Source organism: Terrapene carolina, unplaced genomic scaffold, assembly GCF_002925995.2.
Source record: "Terrapene carolina triunguis isolate 2854851 unplaced genomic scaffold, T_m_triunguis-2.0 Scaffold179, whole genome shotgun sequence".
Lineage (NCBI taxonomy): Eukaryota > Metazoa > Chordata > Testudines > Emydidae > Terrapene > Terrapene triunguis.
Window position 1 is genome coordinate 10613084 of NW_020664530.1, and position 23651 is coordinate 10636734.

Genomic DNA, 23651 nt, shown 5'->3' on the forward strand with positions numbered 1-23651 from the left:
TCCTCTTAATGATAAAGCACAGTATGTATGTATATGTATACACACACATTTTCATTCTACAAGTTTAGCAAACAACTAACGGTATAGCTCTATCAGTAGTCTGCTTTCATCCTGATGAACACATGCCTATGTAGTACTATATGTTCTGTTTTTCAAGGATTGAATTCATGAACATGTGAATAATTGTAATTTTATAAAATATGTTTTGTCTCCTACAAAAGTGGATCTGAACAAGATCTCCAGATCTGAACAACCCTGTACTTGATCGTAATTTTGTGTTTTGATCTGGAGCCTGGTCCAAGGTCTGTGGCTGGGTCTCTGCCTGTGTAGCTGTACCAAAACCTTGGATATGAACACATATGGGGAGTTTAGATCTGGATTCGGCTCTGATCTTTGTGGCTCAGGCCCATCCCTATTGTTTTATAAGTCTTTTCCCTGTCAGTGGGCTATATCTGATAACTGTTTCTTACTGCCCATACTGCCCACGTGCGAACATTTCAAATTTAGAGTATTTCTTTATGATTGTAAATAGCTATGTCAGATTTTTTTGTATTTTCAGATGACTCTACATTAGTCAGTTTTAAGTGCTACATTAATTAATCAACTTTCAGTGTCTTTGAAGTGCAGTTCTACTCTGAAAAATGACTGTAAAATATGTATAATTATATTGTCTCGATGACTTCCAAATCACATATGCTCAGTTTACATATAAAAGTGTTTGCAAAATCAAGCAAGGCTCCCAGAGTCAAGAGTTTCCTTCTTGTGCACTATTATCAGATATAAAGGTTTTACAGGTCACATTATGCCCTCAGTGATAATAGTGGCTATTTCTTCAAATTATAGCATCAGTGATATCTCTATTACTGTTACCATTACTGGGTTTGTAGCTGATGGGCCTGTAATTGAAATTCAGTACACTGCTCTCTTGCTCATGCACAAGAAAAAAGTATAATCCAAGTCAGCTTAGCTCTGTTGGGTCTGTGGGGGGAAAAAAGCAGTGAAAATGTATTTTAGCCACTAAAGACAGGCAACGTGACTCTGAGCACACAACAGGGAGCAGACCTGGCGAGGAAAAAAATGCTTTCTTTACATAATCACTTTTCAAGGTAGAAGCACAATTTTAAGACACAAAATTTAATTCAGAATCAGGCACTTTATATTTCTAAATACAGTTACACCACTATCAATCAGGATAACTCCACTGAAGTCAGTGGAGGGAAACCAGTGTAAAACTGATGTATTGTAAGTAATATCAGGATTAGGCCCATAAACTAATTTAAAACAACTGCTAATTGGCTTTTGCAAGCTGTGAATATAAATTCTTTAGGACAGGAACAGCCTTTTTTTGTTCTGTATTGTACACCCAGCACAATAGGGTCCTTGTCCTGGGTTATGAGTTCAATCCTTGAGGGGACCATTTAGGGATCTGGGGCAAAAATCTGTCTGGAGATTGGTCCTGCTTTGAGCAGGGGGTTGGACTAGATGACCTCCTGAGTTCCCTTCCAACCCTGATATTCTATGTCTATGTCATAGTTGACTCAGGTTCGTAGGCGCTATGATAATAAAAACAACTGATAGTTGTAGTAATAGTCCTGACTGACTTGTGAACCCCAAGCCTCCAAGAAATTCAGGGTCATGCCTGTAGTCTTTTTTTTTCAGGTGCGTTAATTTGAAATATTTTAGGCCAGATCCCGATGTAAATTGGTGTAGCTGCACTGATATTGATAGAGCTATGTTGTTTATACCATCTGAGGATTTGGAGAATTAACTTCTCTAAGGTGTAGGAAAGGCTGTCGCTTCTTTGAGAAGAACACATGTAAGGGCACAGCTCTAAGAGGTGCTTAGGGAACTAATATTTCATGAAAGCTTGGTGGCTAAATGCCCATCAGTAATGCATCTTCCCCTGTACGCAATATTCATAATCAAAGAAGTTGTCAGACAGTCCAATCCTCCTCTTGCACCAGTATAAATCACCGGGAACTCTATTTAAGTCAGTGGAGCTGTACCAATGTAACTTGTGTCAGAGAAGAGAACTGCAGGGAATGGAATCTGAATGCAACTGCTTTTTGTGGCCTACTGCACTGTGTAATATGGACATTCCGGTCCCAGTTTTTGGCTGTATTGGGGTAGTATAAAGAAGTCTGGAAGCCAGAGCAGCTGGCCCCAGGAGGATCACTGAATGTTGGAGGACCCTTGGGTAGTACAGATCCTGTGTTGCAGCTAGCATAGAGGCTTGGGAGCTTCGCCACCCTAGCAGGCATTGCACAATGTCTCCGAGAGCTCCAGGAGAGCATGTCTACCATGCCATAGAGGTGCTGGGTATGTGTTCCAGCCACACTTAGGCCTGGTCTACACTAGGACTTTAATTCGGATTTAGCTGCCTTAATCCGAATTAACCCTTCACCCGTCCACACTACAGAGCCAGTTAATTCGAATTAAAGGGCCCTTTAAATCGATTTCTGTACTCCACCTCGACGAACGGAGTAGAGCCTAAATCGATTTTGTTAATTCGAATTAGGGTTAGTGTGGACGCACACCACCGAATTACTGTGTTTAAGTTAATGGGGTAGTGTGGCCGCACACCACCGAATTAATGTGGTTTAAAACCGAATTAAGGTGCTTAGTGTGGCCGCGCACAATCGAATTTATACAACCTGTTTCCCAAATTCGAATTAACTAAATTCGGATTAATCCTGTAGTGTAGACATACCCATAGGCAGCAGTGCTGGCTGGATTTAAGACACACAGGAAGCAGAGCCTTGGACTCATTCCCTCCCAAAATGCTTGGTGTGGATGCTAACCAAGAGTCCTTTCTTTCTGTGAGTGCAAAGAGTGCAGTTGTATACACCTTCTGCAAAGGCTTCTTGTGCTTTCCCTATCAATACACATAACTGGGCCCTACATAGGGGTATTATACTTACATTATTACATTAATAGGGGTATTACAATTTCATTATGCCATGTTTCATTCATATTCCAGAAGGTAGGTTTGTCTCTTTTATAGCACATCAAAGAACTGCACATTCTGAGACACAGGGATAAATATTTCCTTTTCCTGAAAAAAATGTATACATGTCTTACAGAAATTGTACATAATCTGGAAAAAATTAAACCCTTTATTAAAAGAGATGGGCTCATGCATCTAGACATTGAAACACTCGTTTTGGAGTTAAAACAGGTAAGTCATTACTTATTCATAGTCTCTAAACAATGTGCATACAATCCACAGGTTAAAAATGGTTCCTTTTTGTTCCTGGTATAGATCGTGCTTGCTAAAATAAGTGGTTCACCATTCTGTTTGTTGGCCTTAGTTTATTTTTATTTTAGATGTTATAGTCATGGAGTGGTATGGCTAGGGTTGAATTAAATCAACCTCGTTACACTTATTTCATTTTCACAGGACTTGTGTTAATTGCATTTTAGATCTTGATGAGTAACATGTCCTGTACATGCCAGGATCTGCTCACCATGTTTGAGAAGGCTGTTCAGCTTCCACAGGACTTAAAAGTCAGAGACATTTTAGCGGGGTTCCTGTGCCACCACAACTATCCAAATGAGACTTTCAAATTAAGCAACCAAATCCAGTCAGTAAAGGAGTCTGTAAGTATTTATGAATATCTTTTTCTTCTTTTTTTAATTTAAGACCTGAAGTGCATCCTCGGTTTACTTCGTTTTGTACTGTCAGAATGGCTTGGAGTAGGAAAGTACTTTCAATAAATTAAACTATTTATAATATTATTGTGGTAATACACATACAACCCCTGTGTGTATCTTGTGTGCCTGGGACAATTTGGATGAGCCACCTTGCCAGGACATCCAGAAGGAGAACAGACTGAGGACCTGATTCTCATCTCTCAATCTCACCTACACCTATATAAACTGGGAATAGTTCTACTGAAGTCAATGAAGATACATTAGTGTACGAGACAGGGCCCAAGTCTCAAAAAAACATCTTCCCCTTTAATAGCTTACTGGTTACAACTATTGCTTTCTTTATTTTCAAAGGTCCTACTTTTGCAGAAAGTACTTCGTGGAGAACAGAGCCTGCCAGATTCAGTAATGGAAGAATATTTGGGATGGCAAGAAATAGAACAGCAGCTCACTGAAAATAGTGCTGCTTACTGTAAAATTAATCAGTTGCTGAGCACAAAGACTCTATCTGGGGAGGATGTCTACTTCCGCTCTTGTCAGGAGCAGCTACTCCACTCATTGTAATCACTCATACTTTTTTTTTTTATATATACAAAGGGCCTGATTGTGTTCTCTCTCCCATTAATCTAAATTGGGGAGAAACTCCGTTGACCTCAGTGGAGTTACACCAATGTAGAATCAGTGTAAATGAGATCAGAATCCAGCCCTGTATCAAGAAAACTTGCTTAAATATGAAGTGATTTTATATTTCCTCTCAAAAGTTAAATCTAGGCCTAACATTGTTAAAATACAGTTACATGTATACTACATGGATACTGAGAGGTATTTTCTTAGAGCATCATCCTACAAATACTTAAGAATGTAACATCCCATCCATTGATGGGATTACACTTGTGCATGAAGATACTCCTGTGCATAAGTATTTGCAGCATCAAACTGTTCTATAGAGAAGCTTGGTTTATTTTTTAAGTCTCCATTAGGCCCAAACCTAATTCCATTGACGTCACTGCCAGAAAGCCCATTGATTTAAATGGCAGCAGGAACAAGCCCATTGTTTGTACTAGCCTTTAGATATTAGATAATTTATTACTGTCTCATTTTTGTCCTTTTCCATTTGTCAGAAAATTGATTTTTCTCCCCCTACATGTTTCTAAATGAATTAGAAATTGACTGGGGTGTTTTGTTTGCTTCTCTCATTTGAGCACCAGCCTCACAGATAATTACAGCATGACCCTGGCAATAGAGCGTAACGAAGAGAGAGAGAGGACCCATATGCCACCTCAATTGGCTCTACAAAGTGCTGTTTTTATGCAGGACACACAGGGATGTTGGCTATAGTTTCTCTTTTTTTAATGACAAAGTGGTGGATGATTAATACAAAGTAGGTATTTATAATCGGGAAGATGCACTTCCTTCCCAGATTGGAACAGTTTTAGACTGCCACATTTTGAGATAAACTAGTTGTTAGTATTTCTTGAATTCATTGTGCTTTTTCCATCCGATCAACAACTTGTGTGGCACTAAGGACCAGCCTCCCAGTTCTGCTCACACGGACATCAATGGGAGTTTTGCCCTTGATGCCAGTAGGAGCAGGAGCTGGCCATGAGCTCTGCTTGCCTGACTCCTGTCATAGTTGCTCTGAAGTCAGTAGGACAGCTAGTACAAGTAAAACAGCAGGATTTAGCTCTAACCATACAGCAGAACCATGTGTGCTGATCCCAGTGATTTTACTTCAGAAAATCAACATTCTGATCATGGTATATCTGCCTTCTGGGTCCTTGATCATTTCAGGGTTATTCATACACTTGAAGAAATATGGTTTGCTTTTGAGGAAGACCCGTATTGGAAGGACTTAATAACATTTGTTAGGAGAACATGTGAGATAGCTCAATATGTGAACAAGGAAGAAGGTTTCACCAGAGGTCACTCAAGTAAGTAAAAACTAGTTATTGCCACAACAAATTCTTTGCTTCTAATGGTTCTGTATGCTTCTCACAGTACAGTACTCCAAAAAGAAACGGGCAGTTTCATTAGGGGTACATTTCTATTTTCAAGAAAGCTGTCACTCTTATGATTAAAGCAGTGGTTAAACTGCTAGCTGAGGGAAAAACCCAGAACATACAGGGTCTGATTCTGCACTCTGTTACCTCAGTGTAGTTCAGGGGTGATTTAAAGCTGTGTGGGAATCTTTCAACAAAACAGTTTTTTGTTGTAATATACTGATTCGGCGATACCTTCAGGAAGGTTTCTCAATACCTGAATGGAATTTCTGGTCAGAGGGAGACTGAGATCTCAGAATAGCCAGTAGCCCAGGGCACTCACCTGGGATGGGTGAGACCCAGGTTCCAAGTTCCTGTTCTGAAGCAGGTAGGACTTGAACTTGGGTCTCCTTCCCACATCCAACTTGATCAGTTGGCTCTTGGCAGTTCTGGGGTGGGAGTGCTTCCCTTGTTTGTCATGATTATTTTTTTTCCCAGTAGGTCTTGGTTTTGTCTTGGTGTGGAGCGGAAAAGCATTTTGAAATTTTTGAAAATTTTTGTTGGGCAGGAAATCTATTTCTGAGTCTGACCCATCCTGTGAATGCTTTAGTTACTATTTTCAGTAAAGCAGTTAGATCTGCAGCATTTCCAGTGTTGGATTTTGAAAGTGCTCAGGATAGTGCCAAGCACTCTAATATCAGGCACCTGCTTCCTTCAGTTCCCCCACCCCATTGTTCCTTCACCTCAATTCACCATCCATGTTGGCACACATTTTGAAAGACACTGTTTGCTCAGCCCATTGACACATTTTCAAAATAGTTCTTAAATCAGTGTCTCTCAATTGAACTGCAAAACTCTAACAAAAACAGAGGTTAGAAATAAGCACTGAATACCCTGCCGCTAAACAGGCTGTTGAGAGAATTTGACCCCAAAATAAGTATTAAATGATTGGATTTTTAAAAAAAATCCTCCTCATGATATGAACTGGCAGTGGTTAAACTGCTAGCTGAGGAAAAACCCACAAAGCAAGATAATTGATTGCATGGAATTCAGAGTTGTGGAAGCTGTGGTGCACTACAGGATAACCAGGGCATGCTTGTGAATTTCATGATGGTATTTTTTTTTAAAGTGCTAAGAAATGAAAGGTTACTGCTGTGCTGAATTCCTTTCCCCTGGCTGGTGGGAGACATTCAAGACATATTTCTATAATAAAAATCAATCTTCATTTTACAGTAGCTCTGCACTTGGTATTTAATTCAAAATATATCTTCATTTCTTTCTGTGATGGCTATCACTGGTATGTTTTATGCAGGTCTGATATTTATTGACTCTCTATCGCAGTCCTTTAAACCATTCAATACTGCTTGGTATCAAATTGCCCTTATTAAAAGTGTCATATTTTTTCTTCTTTAAAGAATGTAATTTCTGGATTTCTGTAGGAGTATCACAGAATGTAGCTGTAATCCTCTTCTCTTCTGATCTAACTGCTGAACTCAGTGAGAATCTTTTCAATGACTTCAGTGGGATTTGGATAGGGCCCCCATTGAACAGAGTTCACTTTGCTTCTCTCTGCTCCATGACAGCCTGCATCTAGTCGTATATTGCCAAGACAATGCATGATACATCTCATTTTAAATTATAAAATGTATTTTCTCTGCAGATGATACTGAAGCATCTCTTTGTTCTGGACAAAAGCTCAATCTGAAGGCCATCATTGATAGTTACATAGCATTTCTGCAAAACTTAATGAATTCCCCATTCATTTCATGGTCCAGGTAAATTAAACTAATTCAATTTCAATGCTTCCCTCAACTGTTTTCCAGAACAGCATGTTGGGTTTTTTTCCCTGTATTTTAGATATTTTCTAATGTTAAATTAGATTATTTTTCTCATCTTAAGGAGATGGTTAGCATTTCTACATGTGACCAGTAAGAAATACTATCCTATGTAGGATCACAGAAGGTTATATATTTGTGGCCCTTATTCAAAAGCTTTAATAGAACAGCTCTCTGCAGCCTACGTATTACCACAGGTAACCAGTGTAATAGGCTCTTGGAAGACTCTAATGTACTATTATATTGGAGTCTCTCTCCCCCCCCTCCCTCGCCCTCCACTAAGTTGCTTGCATTATTGTCAGGGCTATAATGTCTACTTGAACAATACAGTAGAATCCATTTAATCAACACTGTTACATAGCATTTCCATCAGGGAGCTGATTCAGGGCAGCCAGTGCATTTCTGTGATTCTAAATACATTAATGGCACACTTAATTGTGAAAAGTAAATTTTAAATGACCTGCCTGGTGGTGTCTGTAAACCTAGTCATAGTAATTAAGGGGCATAGATAAGCATTAGCTAAATTATGTTCCACAGTCTGTGAACCTAGTTTCACATTATGCAGTTTTCTTGCTCTGTATGGCTGCTAAATGTTGACTTATTTCTTAACCTGTGGAATAGAAAGAATTAGCATAAGTGCAAAAGAGGATGAGCACTCAGTAGTATGTAAATTCTAGAATTTAAGGCTGCTTCCACGACTGAACCACATTGCTCATCCCATGGCCTGTATTGTACCCTTGGTGGTTAAGGAGGACTCCCTAATAATTTGAATGAGGAGTTTGCTTAAAAGTGATGATACATGGTCTGTTTTGTTAGATGTATAGCAATAGGGCTGAATTCTGTTCCCATTGAAGACAATGAGAGAGTTTTGCCATTGAATTTATTGGGAGCACGATCAGGTCACATAATCAGCCACACAGGAACAAATGCACTTGTCCAGCTGGATAAAAATGTCAGTAAAGCAAGGTGGGAAATGGGGATTGTGGCAGTAAGACAGTACCTAGAAACTGGTGCCTGGTGTGGTGTAGCTACTCTGTTGGTATGGAAACCATATATTTTCTATTGGCTCTGTTCACGGAATTTATAAGTTTCCTGAGTTGGAGCTCCATGTCTTGAGGCCCTCTGATCCCAACATTCCTTGATCGTTGAGTCCAAACCTTAGCTCTTTTAAACCAACCTTGTAAGGAGAACTGGTTTTATTTATATATATATATATTCAAAACGTATTTTCATTGAAAAATGGCTTTGACAAAATGGATGTTTTCCAAGATTTTGTTGAAAAACCTAAAACCAAACATTTATTGGCTTTCAGTTGTTGGGGGGTGGGGGGGGCGGCAGAGGAGGGAGAAGATTTTTGGCTTTTTGGTTTTTGGCAAAAACCTTGAAAACTTTCACTTCCTTCAAAAAGTGCGGAAAATAAAACATATTTTTTCTACCTTTTGTACTTGTAAGGTCCTTGATATCAAGCTAATCAGTCTGTAGAGCTTCAAGGCTTTGCTGGCTTCATCAGCAGAATATACAAATTCCTTGAACTGCAGATGTTTGACTCTGCCAACTTTGCCAGTAGAAGTAGGTGCTCTTAACACAGCCACCTAGCCTCAACTGTATTTAGAGGACTTATGTGTCGTGACTTTCTAATCACTGGTTTTTTCATGCTTTTCAAAATAGCATGTGATTGTCAGTTAATGTATTACAATTATGGTGTTTTTAATTGTTTCACTATTGTGCAAAATGTGCTTTGTCTATATGAAATACACTTTACAAACACAATTTTAAGATGTAAATATAGCTATGTTCTAGTAAATGTATGATCAACCATTACATTAAACTGGTTTGCGATGTAACTTTCCAATAGGTGACTAATTTGAAAAAAATCTCAATTAATTTTACAGGATCTTGACATCTGTCAAAGAGCTTTTGAAGAGGGAAAAGAACATACAGGTTCTTGAGGAGGAGGAGTCGGTCTTCATTCTACAACTTGCAGAATTCATACAAGAAATGTTGATGCCTGGTTCTTCAGCCTCTTCAAGCCTCCAAGTCTTACAGTCCCTAACAGAAATAGCCTTGAATAATGCAATTATGTGGCTTAACAGTTCTGCCAATATGAAGGCAGATGCTACAGATGTTCATATATTTTCTGAACTCAATAATGAACTACTAGAGAATTATCAACTTCTTGCAAGGCTCTGGCAGAGTGAGCAGCTGGAAGTATTTTGGCAAGTAGTAAAAAAGGTCTTGGATCAACGTGACCATAGAAGTCCAGTGGAAGCAACAGAGATGCTGCAGATGTTCTTATCTAAAATTATAATATCTTCTCTTCAGGAAAATCAAAAAGTCCTTAATAAAAGTTTGCAATTCTTCCAGAAAATTCTTACAGAATGGCCTGAATTGAGTTTTCTTGACATAGATTATGTAAACAACTTCAGTGAAAAATTCATAAGGAATCTCTATGAGGTTGGAGTTTTGACTCAAGAACATTTCACTACCGCTCTCAGCACCATTCATGCTATGAGAAATGTCTCTTCTGTTCTAGTCTCAAATACAACTTCTGTGTCCAAAGTACAAGATGTAGGGAAAATTGTGTCTGATTTCTACCAAAGCATCCCAGAGGTAGGGGACAGTAATGCAGCCTCACTTATTCAAATGCTTTTCTTTGTCTACCAAAACATTGATCAGTTAAGTATCCAAAGTAATAATTCTGTGCTAACATTCTTCCAGAAGATCTCAGAAGACATTTCATCTACTCCAATTCAACATGATTTCCAAAACATGAGTGAGGTTTTTCACTTTCTGTCTGAAGCTATACATCTCCTCCAGGGTCTCACCCAGAAACCTCTCTGTGAAAAGTTAGCAACAGTTTACAACTACGTAGCGCTCCAGGCCCAGTCCCTAGCACAGAAAGGGAAACAAGAGATAGAAGTGGTATACAGTACTCTGGGGAGCCTTAAAACTATATTTACAGACACAGAGCTTCATACAACTGCCTTTCAGTATTTGAAACAACTTTTTGACGTCTCTGCAGAAAGCTTGTTAAATAATGAATGTGCTGATTGGTATACACCTAGCATTCCTTCTGTGAGGCAAACAGGAGATGTTCATAACTCACTTGTACTCCCATTGGTCAGAGTTCTGTCAAATACATCAAACTTCAAAAGTGAGGTAAATGTGCCTTTTGCCATGCATTGCACTGCTACCTGGCTTCAGATGTGGATAGAGATTTTGGAAGAAATGTCTGAAATACTAAGGTTGGATTTAAATTTTTTCAGTTATCTTCGGAATGTCCTGAACCACCTTTCTGAAGGCCTCAAAAATTTAACCCATGCTGAACTGTGCAATACAACATTTACAGTCAATCCTGAAACTACATCAGCAATACATCTACTGAAAATAATAACAGAAGCTTATAGCTTAAATGAATGGAAAGACTTTGAGACTCTAAGTGGTCTCATAAGTAAACTTAGCAATGTAATTGATGCGCTCAGCTCAATTAAAAAAGAGAGTTTAGAGGAAGCTTTTCAAACAATGGAAAATGTGACTGTCAAATTGCAGAAATCTCTATTGAAGGTTAACGTTAGCAGGGAGTTTTTGGATTCTTGGTTTGATGTTTTCATTCCATTGAGTTCTAAAGTGGAATATAGAGATACACATGTAGATTTCATTGGGCATTCACTTTCAGATATTCTAACACTTTCTACGGAAGAATTTGGAACTGTTCTCACTGACCTAAGAGAGACAGCTGGATTCCTTAAAAATATATCCCGAGATCAAGATCTATTGTCTTGTGTGATGATTTTCCAGAATGTTACCAAGTTAGTTTTGGAAGATATTTTGAAGGAGAAAAATGTTTCACAGATAAGTGTTCTGTCTCATCTTAATCCTCTTCTAACCTCGGATAATATAGTGAATGTACTAGAGGGTTGTAATAGATGGATGCATATTATCAGTAGCCTCAGTGAGAAATACATCACTTATTCCCACCTTGAGAATGCAAAACGTGTTTTATTTTTGTTGACATCTCTGGGAAGCATTAATGAGACTGATACTAGCTTAAAGAATACCCTGGATGTTGTTAACATGACTTTTAACTTCATAGAACCTCCATGCTTACTAAATGGTTCTGATGCACATTGTGCAGATGTTTATTTCAGCATTCTAGCAAAAATTTTAAAAGTTCTTCCTACGTTTTCTGAAAAAGATAATGGACAGACCCGTGACTTTATCTTTACTCTATTGAATGCGTCAAGGAGCCAAATTCGGTCAATTGTCAAAGACTTAATGAGATTCTCACCATATACATCTGACTCAGAACAGTTGTATTTCATTAAATTAATCACTGGAGCCATCAAGAATTCAAGTGAAGTCCCTAATTTGCCTCAGAGTCTCCAGCCTCCTTCAGTAGCACTTTTGAGAGGTATTCAAATTTTTCTGAAGAATATAACTTCTGAAACCCTACAAAACAGCTCATCTCTTCCGGACACTGTAAATCTCCTAAATGCATTTGAAGCTCTTCCACAAGACAAAATTATGAGCTTCCTAAAGAAGTCCTTTCAACATCTGATTAGCTACTTTATGTCAAACTTGCCTCATAATATGCAAAGTTTGCAAAACATAACTCTGCATACATGGATGAAAGCAGCAGACCTCAATGTGGAACTAGTAAGGAAGGCACTAAACATCTTAAAGTCTCATAACCTTTCCAATTTTCCGATACGATCAGGTGATAAAGGATTTCCAAAGCATATGGCAACTTTGGTGAAAAACACTGAGAATGCAGATCTAGAATTCTTAATAGATCAACTCAAACAAGTCAGTAAAAGCCTGCATCATTTCTTTAAAAATATCAAAACTGTGTACATTGAGAATTCTGTTCTGGACAAGTTGACAGGCTGGGTAGATTCCTTTGAGAACAATTCATATTCTTGGAACTTGACCAACTTATGGCAAATCACTCAATTATTTAAAGAGACTGAGCTTGATGATATATTACAGGTGCTTTACATTCTTCCTGATGGTGTTAGTCTTATACAGCGATTGGCTCACAAAAACATCACTGATGCCCTAATTGAAGTGTACACTTTCACATCAACTCAGGAAGCAAACATGTCAATATGTACCAAGGAAGATTTATCCAATAAAGTAGATAGCCTTCTAGAGTTACTGGAAGTAGTAACTGATATGCCTGAGGAATCTGCAAGGGCTTTGGGTTGTCTGACTGCAATTATCTGCTGGAACCTCACAACGGCAACACCTCAGAATGACCCAGCTTTAAGGACTTGTAACTTAAATGCACACACAAATTTTTCATCTATTTACAACACGATTGCTGACGTACTTGAGCAGTTCAAGCTGACAACTCCAGGGGGACATGACCTATGTTCTAATGAAGATTATCTGAGGGAGATCACTTACAAAGTGACTTGCTTCTTTCATCAGTTCAAAGAGTGGAACTCCATTCTTCTGAAGCTTTCTGAGATCCACAACATAAATAGTTTGGCTCTGAAACAGCTTCTGGGATTTTGGAATAAGCTATCAGTATATGTTATGGCTTTTGGAAATAGTAGTACCATCTCAGTCTATTGCTCTTCCACACCGAAGAGACAAGCTGCTTTACAGCTCATAGAAACACTAAACAACATGACATCAACAGAGATGGCAATGGCCAAAGCTATTTTTGAACAGTTAGCAGATCTGTATCATGCCCTAAAATTGGATAGAAGCACAGGAATGTCTGTTCCAAAGACTCTTCTTACTCATTTAAAAAGTATGGCCAATGAAATTTCCGGAGTGCTGGATAATGAAGATGTCTTATCTTTTCTTTCTGCAGTCCAGCCTTTGCTGACACTGTCTCCTGTTGGAAACCAAACTTACATGGTGCTTATGGCATTATCAGCTTTGAGTAGAAACAGTAGTTTGATTGGTAACTTTGAGGCCCTTTGGCTTGATACAGAGAGAGGCATACAAGATTTATTAGTCAATTTTAGTGTTCCAAACTTACTTTCTGTGATAGACAAAGAAGTTCAATTACTAAGTGCAGCAGCCAGAAAAAATTCTTCATTGGCACTTGCTAGTTTATTAAAGCAGTTTAATTCATCATCTCTAGAAACTCTACTAAGAAGCTTTGAGGACTTTCAAGAAGTTGCAAGAGACTGGCTACACGAGTACACTAATAAAAATTTCTCTAGAATAATAAATGCACTAGTTGTCCTTATGGCCAATGAAAAGTCGTCTGATGACATAGTACTGATTATCAAAGGTATCATTGAATTTTTGGAGCTCTTCACAAATGGCTCTAAAGAAGATCACATTGATATATCATTTGTTGCTGATCTTCTTAGTGGGGAAAAGCTGAATAATGTTCATGTTGCTCACGTGATTTTACAGAACAGTCTGCTTAACATGCTCTCTGACCTCACTACTAAAGAAGAGGTACTGGACTTAAATGCTACAGACCTTCAGCTAATGGACTTCATTGATTTGTTTTTTGATGATGCACAATATGAAAATTATGGAAAAGAGATTGCCTCATTCCAAAGCAGGACAATGGAGATGATAAAAGAGTTTTTACAGATAATCTTTTCATCTTCTGGAGAACATTATAGCAACAAAATGTTTGTCTTATTAAAAAACTTACATAAGGATATAATTGCAGAAATGAGGTGAGTGTGTGTATGTCTATTAACTTTGTGTCCAAATACATTAGAGACAGGGCTACTGTATATTAGTAACAATTTGGTTATACATTTTATTGTAATTCTACTTTAGAACTGAACCTGCGAGTAAACCCGCATCTGGAAGCAAAACTATATTTAATGGATCAGGGCTATTATTTTATTTATCTAAATTTCTGCAACAGTTTTGGATTTTAGGATACACAATTTGGAAAGAATGATAGTACAAAACATTTCAAGGCACTGTTTTGTATCTTGTAAAAATGGTATTGCTCTGAAAAAAGGGACTGATTTTTAAATGGTATGGGGTTGCTGCGCCAAATATGGAAATACTTGAAACTAAACTCCATTGCCTTTGAGGTGCCCAAACATAGAACATGCCTCCTAAATTCTCTACTTGAAATGGTTTCAGTTTAAAATTCAAATTGAGTATAAAAGTAATTCATTAAAAAATTAACTGTTCCTATACCCATGCCAGGAGTCTTGAGTTGCGAACTTTTATGGAATTTTGTGCAAAATAATTGAATCACTGAAGTTTTGAGGAATTATTTTTGTACAAATTAAATTAATCCCGAAGCAGCTATCAATACACTATTAAAACTGGAAAATCGAGCACACAGGTAATAAAAGTAGAGGCATCACTTAAATCCATTTCACATCCTCTGTATTTCATTATGTACACTGTAACATCTAAAACTGAGTAATATAGTAAAGCATGAATTTACCAAAACATAAAAAGGCACAGAAAATTCCACGTGTTCAATATAGCCAAATTAATGTAGAAAAGTTAAACTTTGAATTTCTTGTGTTTGATTTCTCAGCCAAACATCTAAAAAATACAACGTGCTTTTGGATTTTTTCCAACTTTAAATGTTTGTATCTTAAAAGTTATTGCACCACTTTTTCCTCAAGTTTGAATTGCTTTTTTCTTCAGTGAATAATCATCCAAATTTATAGTTTCTGGCATCAATAATTCAAGTTGTGATTAAAAATTTAATTTGAAAATGTGGAAAGTGTTTCTTCTCCCCCCCCCCTTGCATAACACAGAATGTTAAATGGATTTCTGCTCTAACATCATAATAGAAGTAAAATACAATGGCCTAAATAACAACTCCTCCAGTTTTATGCTGATGTAACTCTGTTGACTTCAGTTTGTCGGGGTAATCTGGCTGTTGACTGAAATGAAGTTACACTAGTGTCAAGCTGGAATAAATCAGTTATGAATGAGGTCTACAATATCTAATCAATATCACAAAGTGGCTAGACAATTTTGGGTAATACTTTATTAATAGTACTTCACCAATTTCTTTCCCCAACCCCTAGCCTCCATGTTCTTCTCCTTATTATCCCAACAGCCTCTACATTTCCTATGCTAATTTATTACATACTGGGCGTAGGGTTTTTCCATTGATGAGATGCCTGTTATGGCATCATCTAAAAGGCCTGATTGGCCAACCAGAATGTCCCTTTGGATGACCAGAGTCCACAGCCAGACATTAATTAATCTCTCTATTTTGTGGTAATACCCCATATTTTGCTACATTTTCCTAACATAGTCTTACAGTAACAATAATTTCCATCATCACATTGTCCATCATCAACAATATTTCTATTGCAGAATATTCACCAAAGATGATATTGGAACGCTACTAAACTTGGATCAGTCTGTTAATCTAAAGGAAGAAGTTGATGGGTTGAAAGAAAATATGTATGACTTAATCAAGGATGCAGCCATATCCGAAAATGGGACAATTCATTTTGACAATGCAAAAGGATTGAAGTTTATGAGGGATTTGTTTAATGTCCTGTTTAAAGATTTTTCTGTAAAAAATGGCAGCAGAAGTAACTATGAAACGTTTACTTTTGTGAATCATGTGTTATTTAATACAAGTAATTCTGGGGACCTTGCCCAGCTGATTAGAGATCTTTCTAGAACTCTTCAATTTATGAGGCAAACTTCTGCAGAAGTGCGAAACCTCATGAATTTTTTTAACAATCATTTCAAGGATTTCCTAGTTAGCTATCCTACTTTTCGAGAAATGGTACTTGCTAATTTAACAGAACTGTTGGCCTCTGTGGATAAGGTGTTTCCTTTGAAAAATAGGCAGATAATAGAAACTACAGAGACATTACTTGATCTCCTCTTGTGGATCAGTGGAGCTAACTATACTCCCAGCCCCTTTCCAGAGCTTGCTGTTGATTTGCGCTCATTGTTGTGGGAAAGCAATGAAATTGTAAAGCTAGCAAAAATAGTAGAAGCCATTGTTAAGTTTTTGACATTGTCCAAGAAAGCTTCAGAAAAGGTAGCTAACATTTTGGAACCATCTATCAACTCAAATGCTACGGAAAACTTAGACTACATTGAGATGGTCTATTCAGACCTCCAAAGAGCTGTTCATGATGCAATAGAAGAGTTAACTGAAACTGAGACTGCAGACGTTCTGCGTTCAAACCACCATCAAGTGGCAGATTTGGGAAAAGCATTTCTTGATTTGACCTACTTGTCTATTCGAGATAAGCTTTCCAGATCATGTGGCTCTGGAACTGCAAACATATCAACCAGACTGCTCACAAATCTGAGCAAACTCAATGATTTAAATGATATTGCAGGTGAAATCGCTAAGTTTTTAACAAATGTGCAGAATTATTCTGCAGAATTGGAAAGGCTTACTGCAGTTGTTACCCGTGGAAGCATAAACTCATCTGATGATACTGCCAGTCTAATAGAAGATCTTCTTGATTTTTTTGTACCCATTAATGATATTATTAGCAAAATACATTTAACTTCTAGACTAAATTTTACTCATGACCCAACAAATGAAGAAAAATGGGAGGGAATTCAGGAAATGATTACTTATTTGTGCAAAGGAAACATTACAGGAATAAAAGCTTCTTTCAGAGCTGTAGCTGATCTCTTTCTGGGAGCTTTCTGGAAAAATTACTTAAATGAAAATGACTTAAATCTGCTGCTGACTTATGCAGACAACCAAGATGACTTTCTTAAAGTTTTAGAAGTCACTATGGAATCATTCAAGTTAATGAAGAATATTTCTGGAGGAAGCTTCAACCTGTGGTCACTTTTTGCCAGCCTTATCAACCAAAATATAACCTACCAGCAGAAGGAACAGTCCATCTGGGAAACAATTATTGAGGACTCATTAAATAGAACTAATCCTTGGATAGAGTTGCTGCATTTAAGTGCTGATCAGCAAGTGAATTCTACAAGAGACTTACTCCAAACAGTTATGGGGTTCTTTGCTAATGGAACTTCTGGTACAGATGACATGGCCCAGTTGGAAAACAGCATACTACGGATGATGCATGACTTTGACTTGATTTTCAAACCTTTATCGTCATATGAAAAGTATGCCAGACAGTTGGTTAACTTGGCTGAGTATTGGCGACAAGGCCCACTAAAAGAACAAAGGTAAATTTGGAAGGGTGGCTTATTTTTAAAATCATTGTCCAGGTCTGATTTTTGTTCAGAGGTGCTGAACACTGCTGGCAGTCAAGTCAAAGGGAGGTGCTCGGCATCTCTGAAAATCAGACCAATTTATATTGAGATTGAATTGTTTTAGAAATGAAAAGAAGGAAAGGGGGCGAGGGGAAACAATCTATAGCAAACACAAGAAAAGTAGTTAGCATTTAAAGTCTTAACATTCCTACTAGCATCTGAAGATAGAGTGCCACCACCCGTTGGCCTGATTCTGATCTAATTCACTTTGTTGTAAATCAGGAGTGAATCCACTGAAATCATTCTGGTTAGTGTTGTGTAACTGCAATGAGAATCAGGCTCGCTGATGTTTGTAATAGCATGTGCAGTCCTTATTGAAGCCATTCTCTGATTCTGTCATCCTAAAAGTGATGGTGTCCTATTATTTTTCCTTAGATTCTCTGAGATGTGCCAGGGTTTCCAGAAGCAGTTAAGTGCTGCTAATGCCAGACTGCTACAGAAGGTGCAGATTATGGCTTTGAGTGTATTTACAATCCTTTCAGGTTGGTTGCTGTAATAACAACTATTAGCAAGATGGGTTCATTATTCATGTTATTGCTGTGTTGCTAAGACTGTGCTCAGGGCATTCATGTGTAATAGCGATAGGTTCACTTGGATGGTCTGAAGCCTCAGAATGAAGTTGAGAGGCACCTGAAAACAATTTGACTCACAAGGCCTAGTATAACCAAAGGCCACACAAATGGATGCCTTAAGTTAGGTTCCTAAATCCATATTAAGGCTCCCTGGATTGGGGTGAGGGTGGATTTTTCAGAAGTGGTCAGAGTTGGCCTAACTCTGCTCCAGCCACCTAACGGAGTAACTCTCAGTAATTACAATGAGATCAGAGTTAAGCCAACATTGAGTGGTTTTGAAAATTCCACCCATAAATAAGTTTGGTTTTCAGATGTACTGAGCACCCAGAAGAGCCCACTGACCTTTGAAAATCAGGTCACTTATTTAGGGCTTACATGGGGGTTTAGGAGTCTAACATTTAGGCTTGGTTCACACTGGGGCGGGGGATCGATCTAGGAAACGCAACTTCAGCTACGAGAATAGCGTAGCTGAAGTCGACGTTTCCTAGATCGAACTAAGTTTACTTTCTGCGGGTCCACACGGCACAGGCAAGCTCCCCCGTCAACAGCGCTTCCTCCTCTCGGTGAGCAGGAGTTCCGCAGTCGACGGGGGAGCGCTTCTGGGATCGATTTATCGCGTCCAGATGAGATGTGATAAATCGATCCCAGAAGATCGATTTCTACCTTCCGAATCAGGTGGGTAGTGTGGACCTAGCCTTAGACACCTGTTTGTGTGTCCTGATCTTTGTAGTATTTGGTTACATTAAGTCTTCTGAGTCAACTGAAACCACACAGAACTCTATGTAAGACACACAAAAGGTAATCAAACGTGCTCATTTTCTGCAGAGTTGCCTAGCTCAAATAGTCATCTAAATTTGCCCTGCTGGATTTGAATGAATCTGAATTTAAAACAACTGCTCTGAAAAGAGACTGGATAGAATTGACCCCCCATTTGTCTCCTATGTGTATTCAGCATAAGCTCTGCTGATTTAATGACAGGAATGGGTTTTTATTAGTCTTTCTATTTTCCTGTTAACTGGTGGGCCAGTCCAGCTCTCTGAGGCAGCTGAATTTTGTTCTGTTAACCATAGTGCAGTTGTAGGGCCAAATTCTCTCCTCACTGTCACATGTACAAACCTACCAAAGGCAATGGAATGGAGCTGTTTGCTCTGGATATGATGGCTGACCATTTGCGTAAAGATTGCCCCTCCAGGAGATCGGGTAGGGAATGATGGGAGACCTCTTTCATGATTGATCCCTAGGATTATCTCTCTGCTGTAAATCATCCAACATACTGGCCCTTCTCTCCACTTGCAACTGTGTTGTGTGTGGGGGGGTTACTGTTGCCCTGGGGATACAGTATCCTTAAGGTCTCACCATAGGGAAGCAGGGTGATGGGGGTCCCAGAGAGCTGCTCAATTAAAAATATCATTACTTATTTGTATTATCATAACATCCAGGAGCCCCACTCCTGGATCAGGACCCCACTGTGCTAGGTGCTGTACAAACAGAGAACAAAAAGATGGTCTTTGCACCAAAGAACTTATAGTCTAAATGTGCGATAAGAGACACCAGGTGGATACAGACAGATGGGGGGAGTACAAGTAAACAGTGAGACAGTATTGTTCAGCATGATGGCAGTGGTCTCACCACACCAGCCATCTAACCTTTGTCAATTTTTTTGTAAGCATCTCAGCAAAGGAGAGTTTGGAGGAGGGATTTGAAGGAGGATAATAAGGTAGCTCTTCACAGATATTTACAGGGAGTTTCTCCCAAGCACGAGGGCAGCATGGGAGGAAGCACAAAGATTCTTTCTTGAAAATAATATAACTGGGCAGTGGAGGTTGGCATAATAGACCATAATCAGAGGCAAAAGTTGAGAGCTTGATGGCAAAATAGAGATTATAGGGTGGGGATTGACTGTGAGTGGCCTTGAAAATGAAGACAAGCATCTTATGTTAGATGTGACAGAGATGGAGGAATCACTGGAGGGCTTAAGTCCACTTAAAACTCCTGACAGACTCTGCGTCTTGCTCTCATGAAACCATCACTAAGTCCTCCTGCTCTGGTTCTGCATCAGGCCTGATCATCCTCGTGTATTGCTCGGGGTGGTTTAGGACCACGATACAGTCAGTGAAAGGGTAACATGCCCTTTTCTCCCATGTAACCTTTGCTATGACTTTAATAAGAAATAATACTTAGCAGTTTGCACCGCACAAGATTTTCCTGCCCTTACTTTTAAAACTTCTTTCCTCACTCCTCACCCTTCTCAATGCCATCGGCATTTCTGATAGGGAATCATGTTTAGGGTGATATTTTTCACTGATTCAGCCTGTGTGTTTTCTCTTACAGACAACCCTACTGTCATCAGCAACCTTCTCTGTGCTTTTACGAGCTGTAAGGATGGCCTAACAAGGCATTTCCTCCTTTCTGCCATTGAAGGAATCAATTTGGTTCATGAGCAGTATCAGGTTTGATGGATTTCTAATCCTGCCAACATCCTTTTGTCACGCTTTAGATGTCACATTGGAAAATTACTCCATAAGTATTTTCCTTCTTTTTTTTTCTACTGCCTGAAAAATCAATCACTATGCTTGTGTATAATCAGGGTTTTTAAGGGATGTTTTTCTGCCACACTTGATAGTGATACCCAGAGGGAATCACATAATATATGCTGACAAGTGTTGAAAGCCATAAACAGAATAACTAGATTGCCATTGGGTACCAAAGAGCAATTGGTATTTTTCTCGCTTTATATTCCAGTATTGCAGGTGCTTTCACAGCACTAAAAATTTACAAGGACAAGGGTAAAATCCAAACAAAATACAAATCAATCCCCCAACTAGAAGCATCTGGGATAAAATAATACCCAGAGTACATATTAACTGTACTCGCCAAGAGGGATTGATCTGTGTATCTACAACAGTTCTGAAGTTTGGCAAGAGTCGTAATCAGAAGACCAACAATGTAGCATTTCGAGCCCCGTTCAGTGTTCAGTCTTGCTCCACTGAAGTCAATCAGAGTTTTGCCATTGACTTCAGTCAGAGGAGAACCAAATCATCAGAGACCACCAAAATATTAAATTTACCTTTTTACTAGAAAGTTCTCCTTTCTTCACTTTTGGCTCTCTGCTCTGATATTTTGCACTTGGTCTACTCAGAGCTCTTGTTGATGTAAGTGGGAGTTCTGAGTAAGTAAGGAGAGCAGACAGCATTGGGAGCCATCTAGCAAATCTGAGCCCTGGTCTACACTCGGTGGGGGGGGGGGAATCGATCTAAGTTACGCAACTTCAGCTACGTGAATAACGTAGCTGAAGTCGACGTACTTAGATCGACTTACCGTGGTGTCTTCACGATGGTGAGTGGACTGCTGCCGCTCCCCCGTCGACTCCGCCGCACCTCTCGTGGCGGTGGAGTACAGGAATCGATGGGAGAGGGCTTGGGGGTCAATTTATCACGTCTAGACTAGACGCGATAAATCGACCCCCACTGGATCGAGCGCTGCCTGCCGATCCGGCGAGTAGTGTATACCAGTGGTTCTCAAAGCCAGTCTGCCGCTTGTTCAGGGAAAGCCCCTGGCGGGCCGGGTCAGTTTGTTTACCTGCCGCGTCCACAGGTTCGGCTGATCGTGGATCCCACTGGCCACGGTTCGCCGCTCCAGGCCAACGGGGGGCTGCAGGAAGCGGCATGGGCCGAGGAATGTGCTGGCCGCCCTTTCTGCAGCCCCCATTGGCCTGGAGCGTCGAACAGCGGCCAGTAGGAGCTGCGATTGGCCGAACCTGTGGAGGCGACAGGTAAACAAACTGGCCTGGCCCGCCAGGGGCTTTCCCTGAACAAGCGGCGGACCGGCTTTGAGAACCACTGGTGTAGACATACTCTGAGAGTAGAATTTTGCTCAGAGACCATGTATCTCTTGCTTTTCTCTCTCTCTCCGTCTCTATAACACCATGCACCCACCAACACAAAGTGCACCTACAAAAGGCCAAAAAGAAATGTCCTGTCTTGACGGAGAATAGTTAGATAAAAGGATGAATGGAGAGAACAGTACAAATGTCATGATACAAGGGCGGGGGGGGGCACATGTCTGCCGGTGTTTAATAAATCATTGTTATCTATCCACATTTTGATTTGTGTTTATTTTTAAACAAAGTTAATCAGAACCTACACAACATTTAGCAGTTTAGGCCTGTTCTTTCAAGCAAATAAATACACAGCATGTAAATTTAACTATGGTTGCCATCTTTTGCAGGATATTGAAACAATGTGGTCAGCTTCCAATGAAGGGGACTGTGGGAACCTTTTATATGTAAACAGGAAGCTGTCCAGTGCCTTGGAGAGCTTCCAGAGAGCATTAGAAAATATCACCTACAGCAGCTGTGAATGTCAAATCACCTTAGAGAACATCCAGAAACACATGCAAATGTAAAGCCTTTACTTTTCACTGCCATGTTGTTCTGCTATGCATTATTTTTGTTAGTCATAATGATATAGTTTCATACATATTCATAAAAAGTTTGCACAATTACAGTATAACCTCTGCTCACCTAATGTTTGGTTAACAATCTAAGGTCCTGGTTAATTGGAGATTGGTCAGATATCCCAACAGCAATATGTACCACTGATCCATGATGATCAAAATCCCTGTTTATCAAAACATGCTGGAAGTTTTCAAACAAAAAAAAAAGTTATTGTGTAGTCATTAGTGGTACCAACAAAACTGCAACAATAGTTACCGACTTGATTCCTAACTGTCTTTTCTTTTACCTCTACCCCAGACAGTTCAAATATGCATCCACATTTTTGGGTTCTTCGCTAACCCCAGTTTTCCAAGGCCTGATTGTATGATGTGCTGAGCATCTTTTGCAATGTGCTAAATATTCAGGTCAATTCAAGTTGAGAGTGCCCAAAAACTGACAGGCATGCTTGGGACCTCACAGTATTGAGCACTAAGTCGTCTTAGATTTTTTCTGTCCCTTACATAGTACTGCTACGCAGCCACCTGAGAGAGTAGCAAATACTGTTGTTAACTAAAGGGTAAATGAAGCTTTACTGGAAACATTGGAGATTCTTTAAAACAGTTGCCTATAGAAGGGTAACACTTATTATGTACTTTACTGTACTATCAGTTTCCATCCAATAGACCACGTTTTCAAAATGTACCTGAAAGACATAAGTCCATTAGTGCCATTAAGAGGAGTCTGTGGCCATAAGCTGCTGTCCCTCTGGACCTTTGACTCATGCCGCCTATTTTTTTAGTACATTTACTGAAAGTCATGGAGGTGAGAAACTGCTAGACCAGTGCTTTTTCATCTGGTTTAGTTTCAGACAACTTAATAATGGAGAATCTCATGAATCATTTCCTCTCAGAACTCACCTATGGGAAAGAAGTGCGATTATCGCTGCCCAGGCAGTGTGTGTGCATAGTAGGAAGGCTCGTTGACCCCCTCTCCATCT

General features: G+C 39.3%; 1 protein-coding gene across 1 annotated transcript in view; it reads left to right on the plus strand.

The window, feature by feature from the left end:
• The window catches only part of LOC112117073 (ATP-binding cassette sub-family A member 13), a 288528-nt gene that overhangs the window by 55957 nt on the left and 208920 nt on the right, over window positions 1-23651 (plus strand). The window contains exons 12-21 of the mRNA XM_026654040.1: window positions 3084-3178; window positions 3424-3600; window positions 4006-4211; window positions 5443-5582; window positions 7291-7405; window positions 9358-14121; window positions 15752-17560; window positions 18023-18129; window positions 20551-20669; window positions 22447-22619. Of these exons, the coding sequence (XP_026509825.1) occupies window positions 3084-3178; window positions 3424-3600; window positions 4006-4211; window positions 5443-5582; window positions 7291-7405; window positions 9358-14121; window positions 15752-17560; window positions 18023-18129; window positions 20551-20669; window positions 22447-22619 (7705 nt within the window). The remainder of the gene's footprint in view (window positions 1-3083; window positions 3179-3423; window positions 3601-4005; window positions 4212-5442; window positions 5583-7290; window positions 7406-9357; window positions 14122-15751; window positions 17561-18022; window positions 18130-20550; window positions 20670-22446; window positions 22620-23651) is intronic.